This window comes from Diuraphis noxia, unplaced genomic scaffold (assembly GCF_037042655.1).
Source record: "Diuraphis noxia isolate RWA-SAM2 unplaced genomic scaffold, SU_Dnox_SAM2 contig0002, whole genome shotgun sequence".
NCBI classification, from domain to species: domain Eukaryota; kingdom Metazoa; phylum Arthropoda; class Insecta; order Hemiptera; family Aphididae; genus Diuraphis; species Diuraphis noxia.
Window position 1 is genome coordinate 7,019,755 of NW_028301712.1, and position 16,324 is coordinate 7,036,078.

At 26.6% G+C, this 16,324-nt stretch overlaps 3 protein-coding genes across 3 annotated transcripts; all 3 read right to left on the reverse strand.

The window, feature by feature from the left end:
* Window positions 1-399: 399 nt before the first annotated feature.
* Upf3 (UPF3 regulator of nonsense mediated mRNA decay) lies at window positions 400-4,946 on the reverse strand. Its single transcript, XM_089220542.1, has 6 exons — window positions 4,677-4,946; window positions 4,486-4,598; window positions 2,671-2,884; window positions 2,427-2,615; window positions 2,082-2,337; window positions 400-1,110 (listed from the first exon to the last, which is right to left on the reverse strand). Exons 1-6 carry the CDS (start codon window positions 4,684-4,686, stop codon window positions 549-551), a joined length of 1,344 nt encoding a protein of 447 aa, XP_089076668.1. The 5' UTR covers window positions 4,687-4,946; the 3' UTR covers window positions 400-548.
* A 1,262-nt stretch (window positions 4,947-6,208) lies between these two features.
* Window positions 6,209-7,846, reverse strand: EndoG (endonuclease G, mitochondrial). The gene is made up of 5 exons (XM_015522729.2): window positions 7,448-7,846; window positions 7,121-7,314; window positions 6,817-7,053; window positions 6,549-6,729; window positions 6,209-6,393 (listed from the first exon to the last, which is right to left on the reverse strand). Exons 1-5 carry the CDS (start codon window positions 7,640-7,642, stop codon window positions 6,310-6,312), a joined length of 891 nt encoding a protein of 296 aa, XP_015378215.2. The 5' UTR covers window positions 7,643-7,846; the 3' UTR covers window positions 6,209-6,309.
* Window positions 7,847-9,549: 1,703 nt separating this feature from the next.
* On the reverse strand, window positions 9,550-16,087 carry LOC107166065 (mitochondrial glycine transporter-like). Its single transcript, XM_089220476.1, has 7 exons — window positions 15,817-16,087; window positions 15,628-15,734; window positions 15,473-15,557; window positions 11,497-11,676; window positions 11,218-11,389; window positions 10,595-10,752; window positions 9,550-10,533 (listed from the first exon to the last, which is right to left on the reverse strand). The coding sequence occupies exons 1-7, from the start codon at window positions 15,883-15,885 to the stop codon at window positions 10,432-10,434; spliced, it is 873 nt and encodes a 290-aa protein (XP_089076602.1). The 5' UTR covers window positions 15,886-16,087; the 3' UTR covers window positions 9,550-10,431.
* Between the last annotated feature and the right edge of the window lie 237 nt (window positions 16,088-16,324).

Genomic DNA, 16,324 nt, shown 5'->3' on the forward strand with positions numbered 1-16,324 from the left:
CTAATATGATGAAACAAAATTCTTAAATATATAAATTTGTACTGTGAAAGAAAAAACACAACCAAATTTCAATAGATGGCAAAACCTTATCGTAAAATTAAATTTAATAAAAAACATTATTGAAATATGGTACAACCTAGACTTAAAAAAGAAAGATGAAACCAGAAACCATTATGGATTGTCTACAATTATAAAATTGAATAATTAAAAAGATATTTTTGTACGCATAATTTTTTTGTACTTATTCATTTCAAATATGTTTTTTCTAAATTTGTCTACTAAATCACTAGGTGGAATTTATGTTATAGTTATAACTTATGCAACCGTCCCTTGTTCCAATGCAATTCCCCTAAATATAATACTCGTAAGTCATTAGTTAATAAAACAATTCGAAAATGATTTATTATGATTCATATATGTTTAATTTTACTAAAAAAATGTACATTACAAAATTTTGTTATATGAAAATTATAGAGGAATAGCTTAAAAATCAAATACAAGAAGAATGTGAATTATTTATTTCTTAAGTATAATTTAATTTTGAACTATTATTTTTGAGCTTCTGGTTCAATACTATCATTCTCTGCTTTTAACTTACTCAATCTACCCATCCCTGGCCTATAAATTTCTATAGCTGGGCGATCCTTATTTCTAATGCGGCGATCAGTCTTGGATTCTTGACGGCGATTATCTATTCGTTTATTATAAGAAAACCTTTTATCCGTATCAGATCGATGCTTTTTATGGTTTTCAGTTTCATTAGTTTCAACTGTTTCTTTATCGTCTTGCCATTTACTATGTTTTGATAATACACTGGTTTTGTTTTCTGAATTTCCCGGTTTCAATGTATCAGATTTCTTTTTTATATCATTAACTTCTTTAGACATGTCCACATTATTTTTTTCAGGTTTAGAAGTATTGTCTTCTTTTATATCATTATCAAAACATTTGTGTGAACTATTCAGCTTAACTGTTTTAATTTTAATTTCTATTTTTTTTACTTCATCAACTTTAGTTATGTCTTCATTCTTAACTTTGTGACTTTCATCACAGTGTTTGTTTTTTTCAACAATTAATCCAGAGTCATCTTTATGACTTTTCAAAATTTTTCTATAAAAAAAAAAAAAAAAATTAATACTATTGTACTATAAAGTAATAATATAATTTTGTTATAATATATATAAATATTAATTTTAAACATTGTGGTTTCTCAAGATTAATTACATATTTTAATCAATTATAATAAATTCATTCATATTATGAGCAGAGGTCAAGTTAAATACATAGGCATAAACACAGAATGTGGCACATCTTGTAAATATTTATACGATTTTTATTCATTCTGGGGATTTTTTACAAAATCACAAGTAGGAATGTAGAAATGATAATCCATGAAGATGAGGTATGAACAAAGTAATCAGTTGAATAAACTAACCACTAAATGTAATAATAAAGGCTTAGCAATTATTAAATATTATTATTATTAACATGTTTTTTTTTTTGAGCTATAAGATTTATTGCTCAATATTAAATAAATTTGAAATCACTTTCATGATACTAGGGGGAAAATATTAAAAGTTAATGGTGCATATTTTGGCATATCGAGTTATTTTATAGTTTGAAGAGCATTTTTTTTAATTTTACCAATTTTTAGAGCTTCACTGAGTTTAAATATGATAATATGATAAATTAATGAAAATTTCTACTTGACTCTCGTCTCAAAGAGAACAATCACTTATTGCATATCATAAATAATATGACTGATGTGTCTAGAACTACAGATCATGCTAACACCGGGTTGTTAGTGGAAAATAATAGAACTAACAAAAGTTGGTTGACTAACTTATTGTTCTATTTTGAGACAAATTATGGTACAGTAATATCAACAATTATATTCTGCCATAAAACCAATTATATAATTAACATTTTAAAGGGTATTATACACCTAGCCATCAAAAATCTAACATTTTCTTCGATCAACTTGATATAAGATTTGAATTAACGTTACTCAAAGTCTAGAATAAAAATTTCGTGCAACCCAATGAAAAAAAAAATTTTTAATTAAAATTAAATCTGCATACTTTTGGCTAGTATCTTTCATTGGTTTTTCATCAATTACTCTTCTACTGATTATGCTGGTTTTGGTAATTGGTTTGGGTTTAATGAAAATTTCTTTTTCAACTTTTTTATTTCTCCAAACCTCTTCTTTTTCTTGTTTTCTAATAAATACTTTTTTACGACGTTCATCTTTTTGATTTACTCGCACACGTTGCCTATCATTCTGCTTTGCTAAATATTCGAGTAATGGTGTACTTAAGTCCTGTTCTTGAGTTTTATCTAAGAAAGTAAAATTATACTCAACATTATCAAACATCATACATTATTCAATAAATACATAAAAATGTCAAATCATTTTTTTACTTTACCTTCAGCTGATTCAAAAAAGTGTTGAGTAGTTTTTAATGTGGTATCGATAGTCTTCTGTTCAAAATTACGTTTAAACTCTAAGAATACTGGGTTTTCGTGTATCTTACCCCAATTTGCATCTTTATCTAATTTCTTTTTTGGTATCCTCTGGTAAGGTGCTAGTTCAACAGTAGCTGGGTATTCGTCACCTTCAAAAGTTTAAAAAGTTAATTTCATCAACTCATAATAAAAAGAATTTATTACCAGTGTCATCAACAAATACGTAGCCATCAAATTTGTCGGTAAACCTATACATATCGTCTTCTTTAAGAAAATTTATGTACACCCTTGAATGATGGAATGGTGCTGCATGTGTATCACCAGGTATAAAATACATGTAATTGTATTCAGGCAGAGGAGACACTTCATTCAGAAATCTTTCTTCAGTCATAGTTGGAGGCAACCTCCGTACAACCACCTTTATAGAAAATCATGAGGTATACTTGTCATATGCAGTCAACGACATGTTTTTTATATTTTAATACATATCAATAAATTTATCACTCAACATGTCCAGCTTTTTTTACATAATTAACATTACGTATGTATAAAATAAAAACATTTAAATGTTGTATTTCCAGTGGCGGTTTTTTGAAATTTTTCCTTTAACATTATCTCATAATATATAAAACAAAAAAGGTTAACCCTTTAATTCTTATATAAAAAAAAAACATAGCATTTAAGATATATTAGATATAAGCGTACCTATATCCGCATATAAAAATTGTAATAGCTATAAAAAAAATTACTGTCAAACCCCAAGCGCCTTGAGCGAATAATGAATTACAGCCTTGACTCGGGATCTGGGGGGGGGGGATCCAGACCCCCTGGACCCCCAGAAAAACCGCCACTGAACTATTTATCATTTTACAAACGCTACTATTGTTCTGGAGTTCAGCTAAATATCATGGCAGCAAAGATGATGATACCATACATTACTTTTTATACATAAAATGTTTAAAAGCTCCCCAGAAACTTTTCAAGTGGAAATATTTATTTTTTTAAGATAGTCACAATATTCACAAGATGAGTATTAATTTGAAGAAAGTCTATTTCGTTTTAAAAATGTATGATAGTATTTTCCACTGGTCTCTGATTTAATATTTAAATTACGATTTTCAGCTAACAATTAATATATTTGACAAATTTGTTAAGAATAAAGTTTAATAGATGCAATTGTCGACATAGTAGACGCATACAACAAGATTCCAAGAATATCAATCAAGATTATTATATTGAATTGTTTAAATATAATTAAATATAATAATATTTCTAGCATTCAACATTAAGACTGTATAGTTCAAATTTATTTTGAAATATACTAGTTGTTTGAACAAACACAAAATGATTGCACTGTGTTTGTAATTATGTAAGTCCTAGAGCACCTAAAAAATACACATTAAATGGCTTTATAGTGATTCTTAAACATTTGCTATAAATCAAGGGCAACCTCTGACTTTAATATTGGATACAGTATGACAACTGACTATTTTCTAATATTTTCTAACCAATGAAAGCTCAAATCTACACTTTCATTGTTTCATATTTCACATTGAAAGTCACATCAAAAATAACTTTATAGAATTAAGTTGTTTATAAAAGTATGATTATATTTTCAAATAAAATAATATATATACATAAAATATAATCTAATATACAAGCAAAAATTATTTAATTAAAAGGAGATAGTTTACAATCAAATAGTCTGTAACTGTGGCCATAGATTAAAAATAGGTTCTAGTGCAGAAAATATATCTTGTTATAATTTTCCAAACAACTATGCTTCAAGTAAAATCATCACATGATACAAATAATTAATTTTGTATAAAGATAGGTTTTTTTAGATAAAATAAGGTTTTTGATAAAACTACCCAATTGATTATAATTTTTAGTTTAAATAAGAATAAACATCATCAATATTTTAATTTTAAAAAGCTATGTATTATTTAGTAATTATCATTTGGTTTTGTCTTTTGTCATAAAAAGAACAAGAAACAATTATAATTGAAAAATGGTTACTTTTTTTTCCACTATTTTACGATCATCTTTAGATTTCTGTCTGTACAATGCCTTAAACAGTGACAACAAAAAGTCATCAACTTTTTCAGGTGGTTTTATAACTTCAGTATTTTCTGCAACATGTATGTACATTTATTCATGAGGATTTACGATAAATCTTTCAAATCTTTTCATAAGTTAATATTGCCTACCTTTTATCATTTTTGATCATTTCTTTCGATGATACACCGAATGGCCGAATAACGTTGTACTGTGAACCCACAACGTTGTATATATTGATGTAATTTAATACAAAATATGTAAACTGTTGCGTATTGACAAAATACAAAGTATCTAGTTTAACTGTTTAAGAATCATAGCCCATAGGGCAAGAACTTAGCCTATGATAAGAATACTAAGAACGGACATCTGATGTCTGATTCAGACGATATTACTGTATATATTATTGCATGCCAAATAAATAGGTATGTCAGCAACTTAGTGATACGCACAAAATGGCGTACGTCGTTCGCCTATTATCAATTATTATTGTATCAGTACGAAAGTATCGCGCTATTACGTTATCACAAGTAGTATTTAGTCCAATGAGAAGAGGCGAACGTCGGCAGCCATATTTGCGCGGTAATAGTTGCAAACTAGCATATTGCTGACATACCTATTTATTTTGTCGTATTGTATATTTTGATAGTAATATTATTTATTGTGTTATTGTTATTGTCACCAGTGGCGCAACTTGAAAATAATAATTCCATAATTTCTTCGTGATGGGGGAGGGGGAGTTAAATTTTTACAATATATAAATATGATATTAGATATCATACAGGTAACGAAAATCCAAAATTTCAAGTGATGTTATGACTGTTATAAGCCCCAATGCCACCTGTCCTAACAGACGTCAGACTGGCAACTGGCTGCGTGATTGCGTCACTGATTTTCATCGACCGACGAACACAGAGTAAAGTTATTACAATTATTATTATCGTTTGATACTGTTAATCAGACAACAATATTTATGATCATGAGCTGTTATTGTAGAGTAGTACCATAGACCTTATACTTATGAGTATAAGGTCTATGAGTAGTACCAAGGTTAATATAAATAGATATTATATAATATATAATAATTATCTATTTATATTAACCTTGGCCTTGTACTACCTGCATATCAAGGCACTCTAGTACCTAGTACCTACTAGTTACTACCCTGCAGTAGGTTTATAGATAATTTATTTTATTAATTAATTAAATTTTTTTTTTCAATCTTATATTCTTATTTCAAGTCTCTTAGACTTAAGATTATATTCATGATTATGGTACGTGGTTTAAATTCTAAAGTCATGGACTCTATTTTTTTATAGTAGAACATGATTTTTCTGTGCTCAGGAATAAATGAATAATAATATGTGGTAACATGACTATTAAATATATATTAATTTTAAAAGGAGTTATATTTATTTTAAGATTTACAAACGATTTACAATTTTAAAATACTCATAACTCGCTTTTGAATTAAAATATTATAAAAAGTCCATGAGAAGCACTTGATGAGATTGCGCTAAGTAGTAGACAGAAAATATATTTTGGGTGTCATTTGACAAACACAACATATCTAATATGATAAGTAAAGGATAACTAACATCTGTAACAGCTGATAGAACTCCCTATAGAAGCACAGATTATAATCCGTGATAGAAGTATAACAGTTGTAATATAGATAAAAATATTAATTTTATAATGATTTGTATAATTAATATATTTAAACTCCACATAATTATGTGTGTAACATGTTAAATACTAAGTTATTTCAATTCTAATTAGTAATTATTAATTAAGGTTTGTAAATTTATCAAGTGTTAAACGTTTAAAAAATTGTAATCCTGATGCACGTTCAATTACTTCCAAAGGCATCTGAAATATATAATAATTTATATTTATAATTTATAACTAGTAATGCACACTTAAATAGTTGCGCTTAATATGATTCGAATTCGCAGTTTAGTACTACTCAACACTGCTATTTATTTATTTTCAAACACTAAATTTAATATAAATGTATAAATTACTTGAAAGTCTTTTAATGGTATGTCATCAGGAATCACTTGATTTGGCATTATATAACATTCTAAATAAAATTTAGAGTCTAAACTCTCAATAACAATAATTTTATAAAAATGAGTAGGAACAGCAACATGATTGTCACCAATTACTTGATATTTGATCCATAATTTTCCATCATCTCCTTTTCTACAAATATTTTGGTTTTAATTAAGTGTATAAGTAAATAATACATTTGTATTAATAATTTAAAATGGAAATTTTATAATATCCTACTTGGGCAAAAAAAGTGGACCTGAACAAACATATGTATTTTTACTATATTTTGCTTTTTTTCTAACATATTTTTCTAAGTTATTCCAAGCTGATCGGTTGAATCCTTTACCAACTTGCGGAGCAATATTTGATAAGACAAATGTTTGTTTTATTAATTCTTGACTAGCTTTATGATTTCCAGCTGCTGCTAGATGTCCACGGTCAAAACCACTATTTTTATAATCTTTGTTTGTAGCTCTAAAATATACATTTTTTAAATTTATACCCACTTTATGTTATAAGATAATATTAATATAAAAATAACCGAAAAAACTCATGAAATGAATTATCTTCATAAAATTCACATGACGCTCTATCTACATTAGGATTATATTGTATGCTTTCTGGTGTGAGATGTTCTAGAACCCAATGGGGTATACGATTCCTTTGATCATAAGACAGAACAAAATTCTTATACGAACGTACATTATCCAAACTTGGAAATCCATATCTCATAATCTAAAAATATATACATAAGTATACAAAATGATCATTGGTAATTAAAATTGAAATAAAAATATTTACATACTAGAACACTTTATGGTAAATAATAAAAATGATTATTAAATGTTACAAAATATGTATATTTTACCTGAGATATTCGCTGTTCATTATTAACAATTAGTTCTTGATTATTGGTCACAATGCCATCAGCGTAAACTGCATCAAATATTTTAAATCCTGGTATTCTTTGCAATGTGTTCAGTTCCCTAAATTTTCTATCAATCCATATTCCAAGGCAAAAACTTGAAATACCAACAACTGCAGTAATATGTCTGGTAAACATTTCAAAAATCTATTGTACAAAAATCCCATAAACCTGTGTCAATGTCAAATAATTATTTTCGAAAAAGATTTTATTTGGTCTTTTGGTCGCTTAATGTCTTAATTTTTTTCTCAATCTTTTAATCTCTACTACAGTACTACTATTATAAATTTTTGTTAGTTAATAATTTGTTGTATTTTGAAAATTTAAGTGATAACATGAATTGATAAAAAATTTCATATGATCAACCCTGAACCCACACAAAATTAGGTATCGTTTTACCAAATAACAATGTTTTACTTTGTCATTTGTTTTGTTTACTAAAATGTTCAAAATTAAAAACTTTCCTAATACCAAATACTACCCCCCCCCCCCCGAGATGGCTATTGAATTATCTAATTTTACTCTTTAAAATATGATGATAATTGTCACCATTTTCAAATATCAATATTCAATACAAATATTATTTACGTTCATTGTAAATGACAATAAGTATTTTGTACTTATATGGTTATATGTTAATTTTTTGTCAATTAACAGTAAATAACTTCCAGTGTTGGGTAAATTACTTTTAAAAAGTAATAAAGTTACTTTATTCGTTACTCTAATAAAATTGTAATACAATTACTTTACTTTTCAAATTGAAAAGTAACTCATTACTTTCTCGTTACAAAATAATAAAAATATTTTTAAATATATTTTAACAATATTATCATTGCGCCTGGCAATAATGTTACTAGAAATACATTATTACCTATAGTAAATAGATGTAATTTGAAAAAGAAATCAATATACTATAATCAATATAATACAATATTATTATTTTATATTTATTTATGTTTTAAATTAACTTTACACATGTGTAGGTATCTTCAAAATTTTTGTCAATCATACGCGACCTTTTTTTAGGACAAATATCCCCTGAAACACCTGAAACCAAATAATCGCTCTACAGAAGCACTTGATGGTAAAGCTGTGTTGTATTTAATAAAAATATTCTTAACTAATGTCATTGAATTCAAAATTGTGAGATCAGCTGTATAAGGTGCTTTAATAAATATACATAGTATACATACTAGATTGGTAAACATAATAATACCTGCATTATAGACATATTTTATTTTCAATTCGCAAAAGGTAGGTACTTAATAATTCAAAACTGTAACGCGTTATTCAATAGAAATTACTTATCAAAAGTAATATCCATTACATTTTCGTTACTTGGAAATAATTCTAATCAAATTACGTAATGGGTTATAAGCAAAGTAACACCGTTACAGTAACGTGTTACTTTCGTTACGTTACTACCCAACACTGATAACTTCATAAGTTAACAGTGTAGGCGTAGTTATTACTTGCTAACTCAACTTGTATGTTATAATTTTAGATTTTAACTTGTGTTGTATAAATATTATGAAAAATTAAAATATATGAGTAATATTATGTTTTGAATTACAATTAATTAATACCTACAATTAAAACGTTCATAAAACATTATATTGTTTATCGTATTTGATAATAGCATTAATGAACAAATGGAGATTTGAAATAATATGTGCGAATATTCAAATATTATATAATCTAAAATCTAAATAATTTAATATTTCTAACTAAAAACTAGACAATAGTGTTAATCGGTGTCCAGTTATTAGTTAGGCACATATATCGGTGTTACAAATTAATTTGTGTTCATAAACGTTTCAAGGGAGTAAAATAGGCAACTACCTTAACAATCTAGAGGAGCAATGACAAGGCATAATTTGCCACTTTTTAATATTTTTATATGCCAAAGTCCGATATTAAAAAGTGAAATTATGAGAAAATGATCCTATTTTTTTTTCATTTTAAACAATTTTGTTAAGTCATTTATTTTAGACAATTTTTAGGTACTTAGATTTACAAACTATATGTATAATATGTCAAAACTCTTAAATGACGAATCAGTAATATTATTATTATTTATATTTCTATTAAGTGTAACAAATTATATAATAGTATTCTACGATGGGTAAGGTGATTATTTATTATTAGTGTCTTAAATGTAAGCCTGTATCTGATGGAATTGAAGTATTGAATATTATGACATTCACATTTGTTATAAAATGAATTAAGTATATGATTATCACTGTCTTCAATACAATTAGTTGTATCAATACAAGCATAAGTTTTTCCATTTTTTTTATAAATTTAATACTATGAATATTTTTTCTTAGTATCCATATGAACCATAATATATTATAATTGGTTAAAATACATTGTATTATAATTTAACATTTAAATGATAACAAATGATTTACACAACTAATACCTCATATATAATATAAATAATATAAAAACTACAGTTTATAAATTAATAAACCAATTAAACCAATTAAAAATTACACTAAATTAAATAACCTACAAAATTATACTTAACATTAAAAAATCTATTGCTAGGGCGACTAGAAAACTTACAAATGTACTCTCCTAGTCTCCTATACATTATATTGCAAAAAATATCAGTCTATGTAGTTAAATTTTTATATTAGGATTACAGTTAAACAATTTTTTTTAAATATTTATTGTTATAATATAAAATCTGTAATAGCATTTTAATAAGCATATGTGCTTTGTGTGTAATATATTAAAAATAATTTTTAAGTTTCTAATCTTTATTTGAATGCTTCCTTATTTAAATTCGAAAAAGGATGGTATGGCAATATTAGACCATTATTTTTAAAGATTTGTAAAATGTATTCAATAAGATTATATTTATAAATATAAGACACATTATTACTTAAATGAAAAATATTATAATGTAGATTAATCATCTAAGATAATTGTTCGTACACAGTCCAAGTCAACGCAGCCATTAAAGATCGTCTTAAAACCCTAAGAGACAGTCCTTTAAAATAGCCAAGTATTCCATATTTCTGAAAACAAGTAAATAGTTTTGAACTGCTTGTAATTAATTCCAAACAAGTACATTCTTACTTGTTTAATTAAAATAATGGCATCAATTAAAAGAAGTTTTTCTTTTGATAGTTGCTGACTAGTTTTTATTACATCAAATGGTTGAGTTAAACAGGATGCTAATCCTCCGGCTAGAAGTCCACATCCAAAAACATAAGTTGGTTGCTTGTTGTCTAGTTCTAATTGAACAAAATAATATCATTATTTAAAATATAAATTAATTTTTGATTTGAATTATTTTTTCATGGTGTAAAAAAAAAGAAACAGCACAGTAAAATGGTATAACTAACATTTTTTTACTTTTGTGTGTGATGAGGGCGGGGCGGGGTGGGATACATTTTTTTCTGATTATGATTGAAAATGTAATTCAGGGTATTCAAGATAAATCATAAGTTTTTCTTATAATAATCTAAAATTATCAGAAATTATACTGGACCAATTTTTTTTTTGTCTATGAGTGTTTGAAATTTAAACTTTGAAAATCTATAAAAATTATAAAAAAATTGTAAATTAGGCACCGGTCCAATGTGCGACCTACAAAACATTTTCAAATACATGAAATGGGAAAATCCTGATACTATACAAGATCTTAATACAAAGACATTTAAAAAACTTTTTACTACATTTAATATTGTAATACTTGCCTTCTAATAATCTAATATTTTTTAGTTTGATAAAAAACATAAAATATAATGCAGAAAATGGAGCATCTCGTAAAATTGTTGGAGTCCATCCGCGACATAATACCTTCCAACCTTCCAACCTATACATCTCAGATAGGCCACGGATTAAAGTCGTATAACTAAATTGACCACTCTGAAAATAAATGCCTAGGTTTTAGTTTTAGAATAATCAACTTCAGTTAGAAGTATATTCGATAAATATAATTAAAATTCATATACGTACGCAAGTTACTTACTTACTTCTATTCTAGTTTTTAAAACAGTGACAGGCATTAATACAGAAACAGTAATACATCGTGCACTAAATCCAGCAATCCCGGACTTCACCATAGAAGTCTGATTGTTTTTTGTAAGATATGAATATATTAACTGAGTAAGTGATATATGAATGGCAATTCCTGGAATATTGCGTACAAGAGACTAAAAATATAAAAACTTTGCCATTCAAAGTGTATAGAAATAGACAGCCCTACTTATTACGTTTAATATTTTAGAAAGATATATTTACTATTCATAATATTTATATAGATTTATAATTATGTTAGATTCAGAACGAAGCGATTTTAAAGTGGCGTGCATTTTTTTTTGGTCGTGTCCTTTTGACTTTTGGAGCGGTTTGACTGTTTCTGGTAACAAATTAGATGTCGGTAGTTGGTATTTTTGGGTAATAGGTAATAAAAATTTAAAATTTAAAACTTCAATTGTTAAGAGCCTTTTGGTGACGCATTGGTATAAGTTATTATCATAAAATGCATTAAATACAGTCGAAAATACGGTATAAAATGTAATAAAACGTCATATTCTACAAAAGTTGATTGGTAATACGATATTTGACTATCAACGCAATAATTGGAGTTTCCGCTTCTCACCCTTTTTTCCACTGTTGGGGTCTGGAGATTGGGAAATGTGTATAATTGGTGAGAAATTGTGAAATTTAACAAGTCAATATAGTGACCTTAAAAAGTAGTAACAAGAAATCTAGGTTAAAATGTCCATATTATACGTATATAGGTTTATTCCAAATTGTTTAAAATAATATGGTATTGCTAATTTTATTAGAAAATAATGTAATATACGTACCTAATTGGATTGTCTTACATTTTAATTTATATTATTTCATATTTGACTATATATAAGGACATATTTTATAGTGTTTGTTATAATAATTCCTAGAAACGCTTTTCAAAATTTTTAAATTTGTATACCTTGACTGATTACCGTAATTAATATTATACCAACTCACAGACTTCTATACTTACTATTATTATAGAAGTCTGTGTACGGTGTACCAACTAAGCACAATAACCACGGAATAGATTAAATTTAATCTATTCCGTGCTCGTGCTATAACGTTGATTTAAAATAATCAAGCAACGTGCATGGGAGAGAGGCAGCTAGACAGCCGAAAGGCCGTCTAAAAATCACACACGAGTATGTGCCAAATATTTAAGTTTAAAGGTATAACGTATAAACTATACGTAGGTACCGACTAGAAATTATTAAGAGAATATTGTCAGCGCTCTATTTGTTTTCTCTCGCTAGCCCACGCGCAACATAGACAAAACGCATTTACGTTGAATAATTTTGTTTCATGTTTTTAAGTAATCTTAGAGTAAAATCACCCATTACAAAAAAGATAATGAATAATATTTTTGAGGGAATGACATGTCGATATCTTATTTTATTGTTAATTGATTTTGTATTCGACTTTTTCAAAGTACCTAAACAAAAAAATGTTGTACATTTAAATGATGTTTAAATTGTTTTGAGACAATTTTTAGACAAATCAATATGTCATTCCCTCAAAAACATTAACCTCTATCTTTTTTGTAATGGGTGATTTTACTCTAAGATTACTTAAAAACATAAAAAAATGATTTTGCATTAATGCGTTTTGTCCAAGTTGAGTGTGGGCCAGAGAGAGAGAAAACATAATATAGTGCGCTAACATCCTTTTAACATCTAAAATCTAAATATGAAAAACAATAAACATAATATTATATTGTGCTGCGTAGTATTTGCATGATAAAAATTATCGAACATATTTACATAATATAAGACTGTATAAGCTAATCCGTTAAATTAAATTATTAATAATCGTAAATCATAAAATTAACCGATTAACGAGTTTAGTGTTTACGATTACGACCATGCCAACCAGACCAAGCCCTCCGTTTTGAAGTATTGAACTATGGCTATTGTAAATTATTAAATAATGAGTGTAATATTATATATCTAATATAAAATAATATTGACAAACATCAGAAACACTCGGAAACACTGCATGGCGCCTGTTGCAGATATGCTATTTTCAACGTATATTCATAATTCATTGTTCCGACAGATTACAAATTATAACTCGTAGTGTATTTAGATTTTTGCCATAGGGGTGGAGGGGGAAAAGATATGATTTTATCCAGTAATTACTAACTCAAGGGCGGCTCCATCCCTTCACTCCCCCAAATTTCCGGGAATTATAATAGTTAATTAACATTAAATATACAATTAAAGACCTGGAGAAAAAAACGAGATATCTCCATAATTTAGTCAAAATCACTTTTTCGACTAATATTATTATGTATCAGAAAAAAAAAACACGTTGATTGTTGCAACAATCAGACATATCTGGATATGTTCTGTTCTTCCTGAAAAATTTAATTTATTGGAGATGTCTCAAAGTTGCCCCCAGGTCCTAAATTTATGTTGTCAAAATTATAGTTATTATTATTGTAGACACGTTACTTGAGATAACATGTTTTATTAAAATACAATTGAATACTTATTAATTTAATAAATATAATATTACAATACAAATTCTAATTTTTTTTTATAAGAGTTATATCTTACAAATGTTATTATTTATTACAAGTATTTTTTTTTTAAAGTATATTTGTTGCATTTATACAAATCTACAATACAATAATTTGGTTAACGAGTAAATTTTTTTTAAACAAAGGATTCTGTCATCTGTTATGGAAATAAATTCATTTATGTCCAGTGACATAAACAATATACTTGGTGGAAGGTATTAATTAATAAAAATTGTATTTAGAAGTTATACAAAAAGGGAATTTTTATCAACACCTGATGGAATTTCTTATGGTTGAATTCTAATTTTGTCTATTTGTCTTACTCTTAATTATACAATTATTTTTACAAAGAAAATTAATATTAGCAACAATATGTGAAATTCTTCATTATTATTTTCTATAATTTAATGAATTTGATGTTAAATGTTTGATGCAACATCCAAAGTTGATTTTAAATTAATAATTTCTTTTTGAAGAAATTTAGTTATTATAAAACTCATTCCCAATATTTTTACTCGTAATTTACTATCATTTATTCATTTATGTTCAGAACTTGGAAATATTTCATTGCAGTACTAATTTTATTTGCTAAACTGAAAGTATCTGAATCCTTCCAAAGACATATTGAATACAATGCATCAAAAAATGCAAACAGTTGGTTGGATTTGTTGAAACAATAATACAGCGTCACAACAATCTACACCTCAAGTAACACATATTTGGTGAAGTTTAAATTTTTTAGTTTAGTGTGAAAATTCTTTTATGGCAGCCTGTAATATATGTTGTCTAAGGATACCTTAAAAAAAATGCATGCCATTTGAGTTTTAGCCATACAATTCCTAATAGCTGGTATTTAACAGCTAAAAGTGATTCCCAATTTAAACGATGAGAGTATCAATTCCAAAAATTATAAGCTCAAATATGTTTTTGAGTTCCGTTGATGGCTGATAATCAGAAGAGTTACACTAGGCAAGGAATGTATTATTAACAATAGTAAGAAGATTATTAATATAAACGTTGAACTATATTGGCCATATTCTTAAACACACTACAAAGTTTTAACACCTTACTTATGTTTAAAATAAGTATCTACATAATAATATAATTTTAATATTGTTTTTTTTTTTGTTTAAATCATTATTTATTAAGTGATAAAATAATATTTTTTTATCAACCAAAATTTATAAGTTTTTGTCATTGATTGAAAGTTGTTACTTTGGTATTATTGTTATATATTATTTAAATTATAATTTAAAATTCAATTAAATCACCAATAATTATTTTAAAATACTTCAATATTGTATTGATTTCCACAGGGAAGGATATTTTAAATATAAAAGAGTAAATTAAGTAAAATATAGACGCATTTAATAAAATATAAAATACATATATTGGTAGGTACTTACTGGAGACAATCCCCTCCAAAATCCATAATAAGATTCTTGCTGCCAAACTGACTTTGTGGCATTGATTATTCCTAATTTACGGTCACTAATAATACAATGCCGATTAAAATATATTGCAAAAATATTATTATTTTTAACAGTTCAGCTTCAGTTACTTTCTAGGGTTTTGTAAGACTGTCTTGACAACATCAAACGGTTGAAATAAAACTGTAGAGAATAATCCAGATGTAGAACCAGCAATGAATGATTTTAATATTGGGTGCTATAAAATTATGATGTAATTTATTATAATTAAAAAATCAAGTATATATTAGGACTATTAGGTATACATCAAAGACACTTACTTCATTAACAAACTTACTAATATAAATATTATTCCTATTTGATTCATTAACATTAAAAGTAGACTCCATATTAAAATGTTAATTTGCTTATTGATTTAAAATTGAAAAACATTTGAAAATTTTAATTGCTTTATGTTTTGTACTTAGTTTTGACTCTCAATAGATATTATACATTATACTATTATGAAATATAGGCAATCTAGTCTATTTGTCCGGAATAATCTCTAGACACTAATCAGTGTTAAATGACGGTAGTCCACATTCGCGTTATCAGTGCCGACTACTGGCAACTATCAATGTTACAGAACAATATTATGATGTGATAATGTGATATTAAATAATGTCGATTTTTCGTTTTTCACACGGCGTCACGGCTATTATAGATACAGCCATTGATTTTAAGTGGGCACCGAAGTCCGGAATTATACGCACTAAAAAGTTGCTATAAATATGATGCAAATATCCACGATGAAAATAGAAATATAATATGCTCTTATAATTTATATGT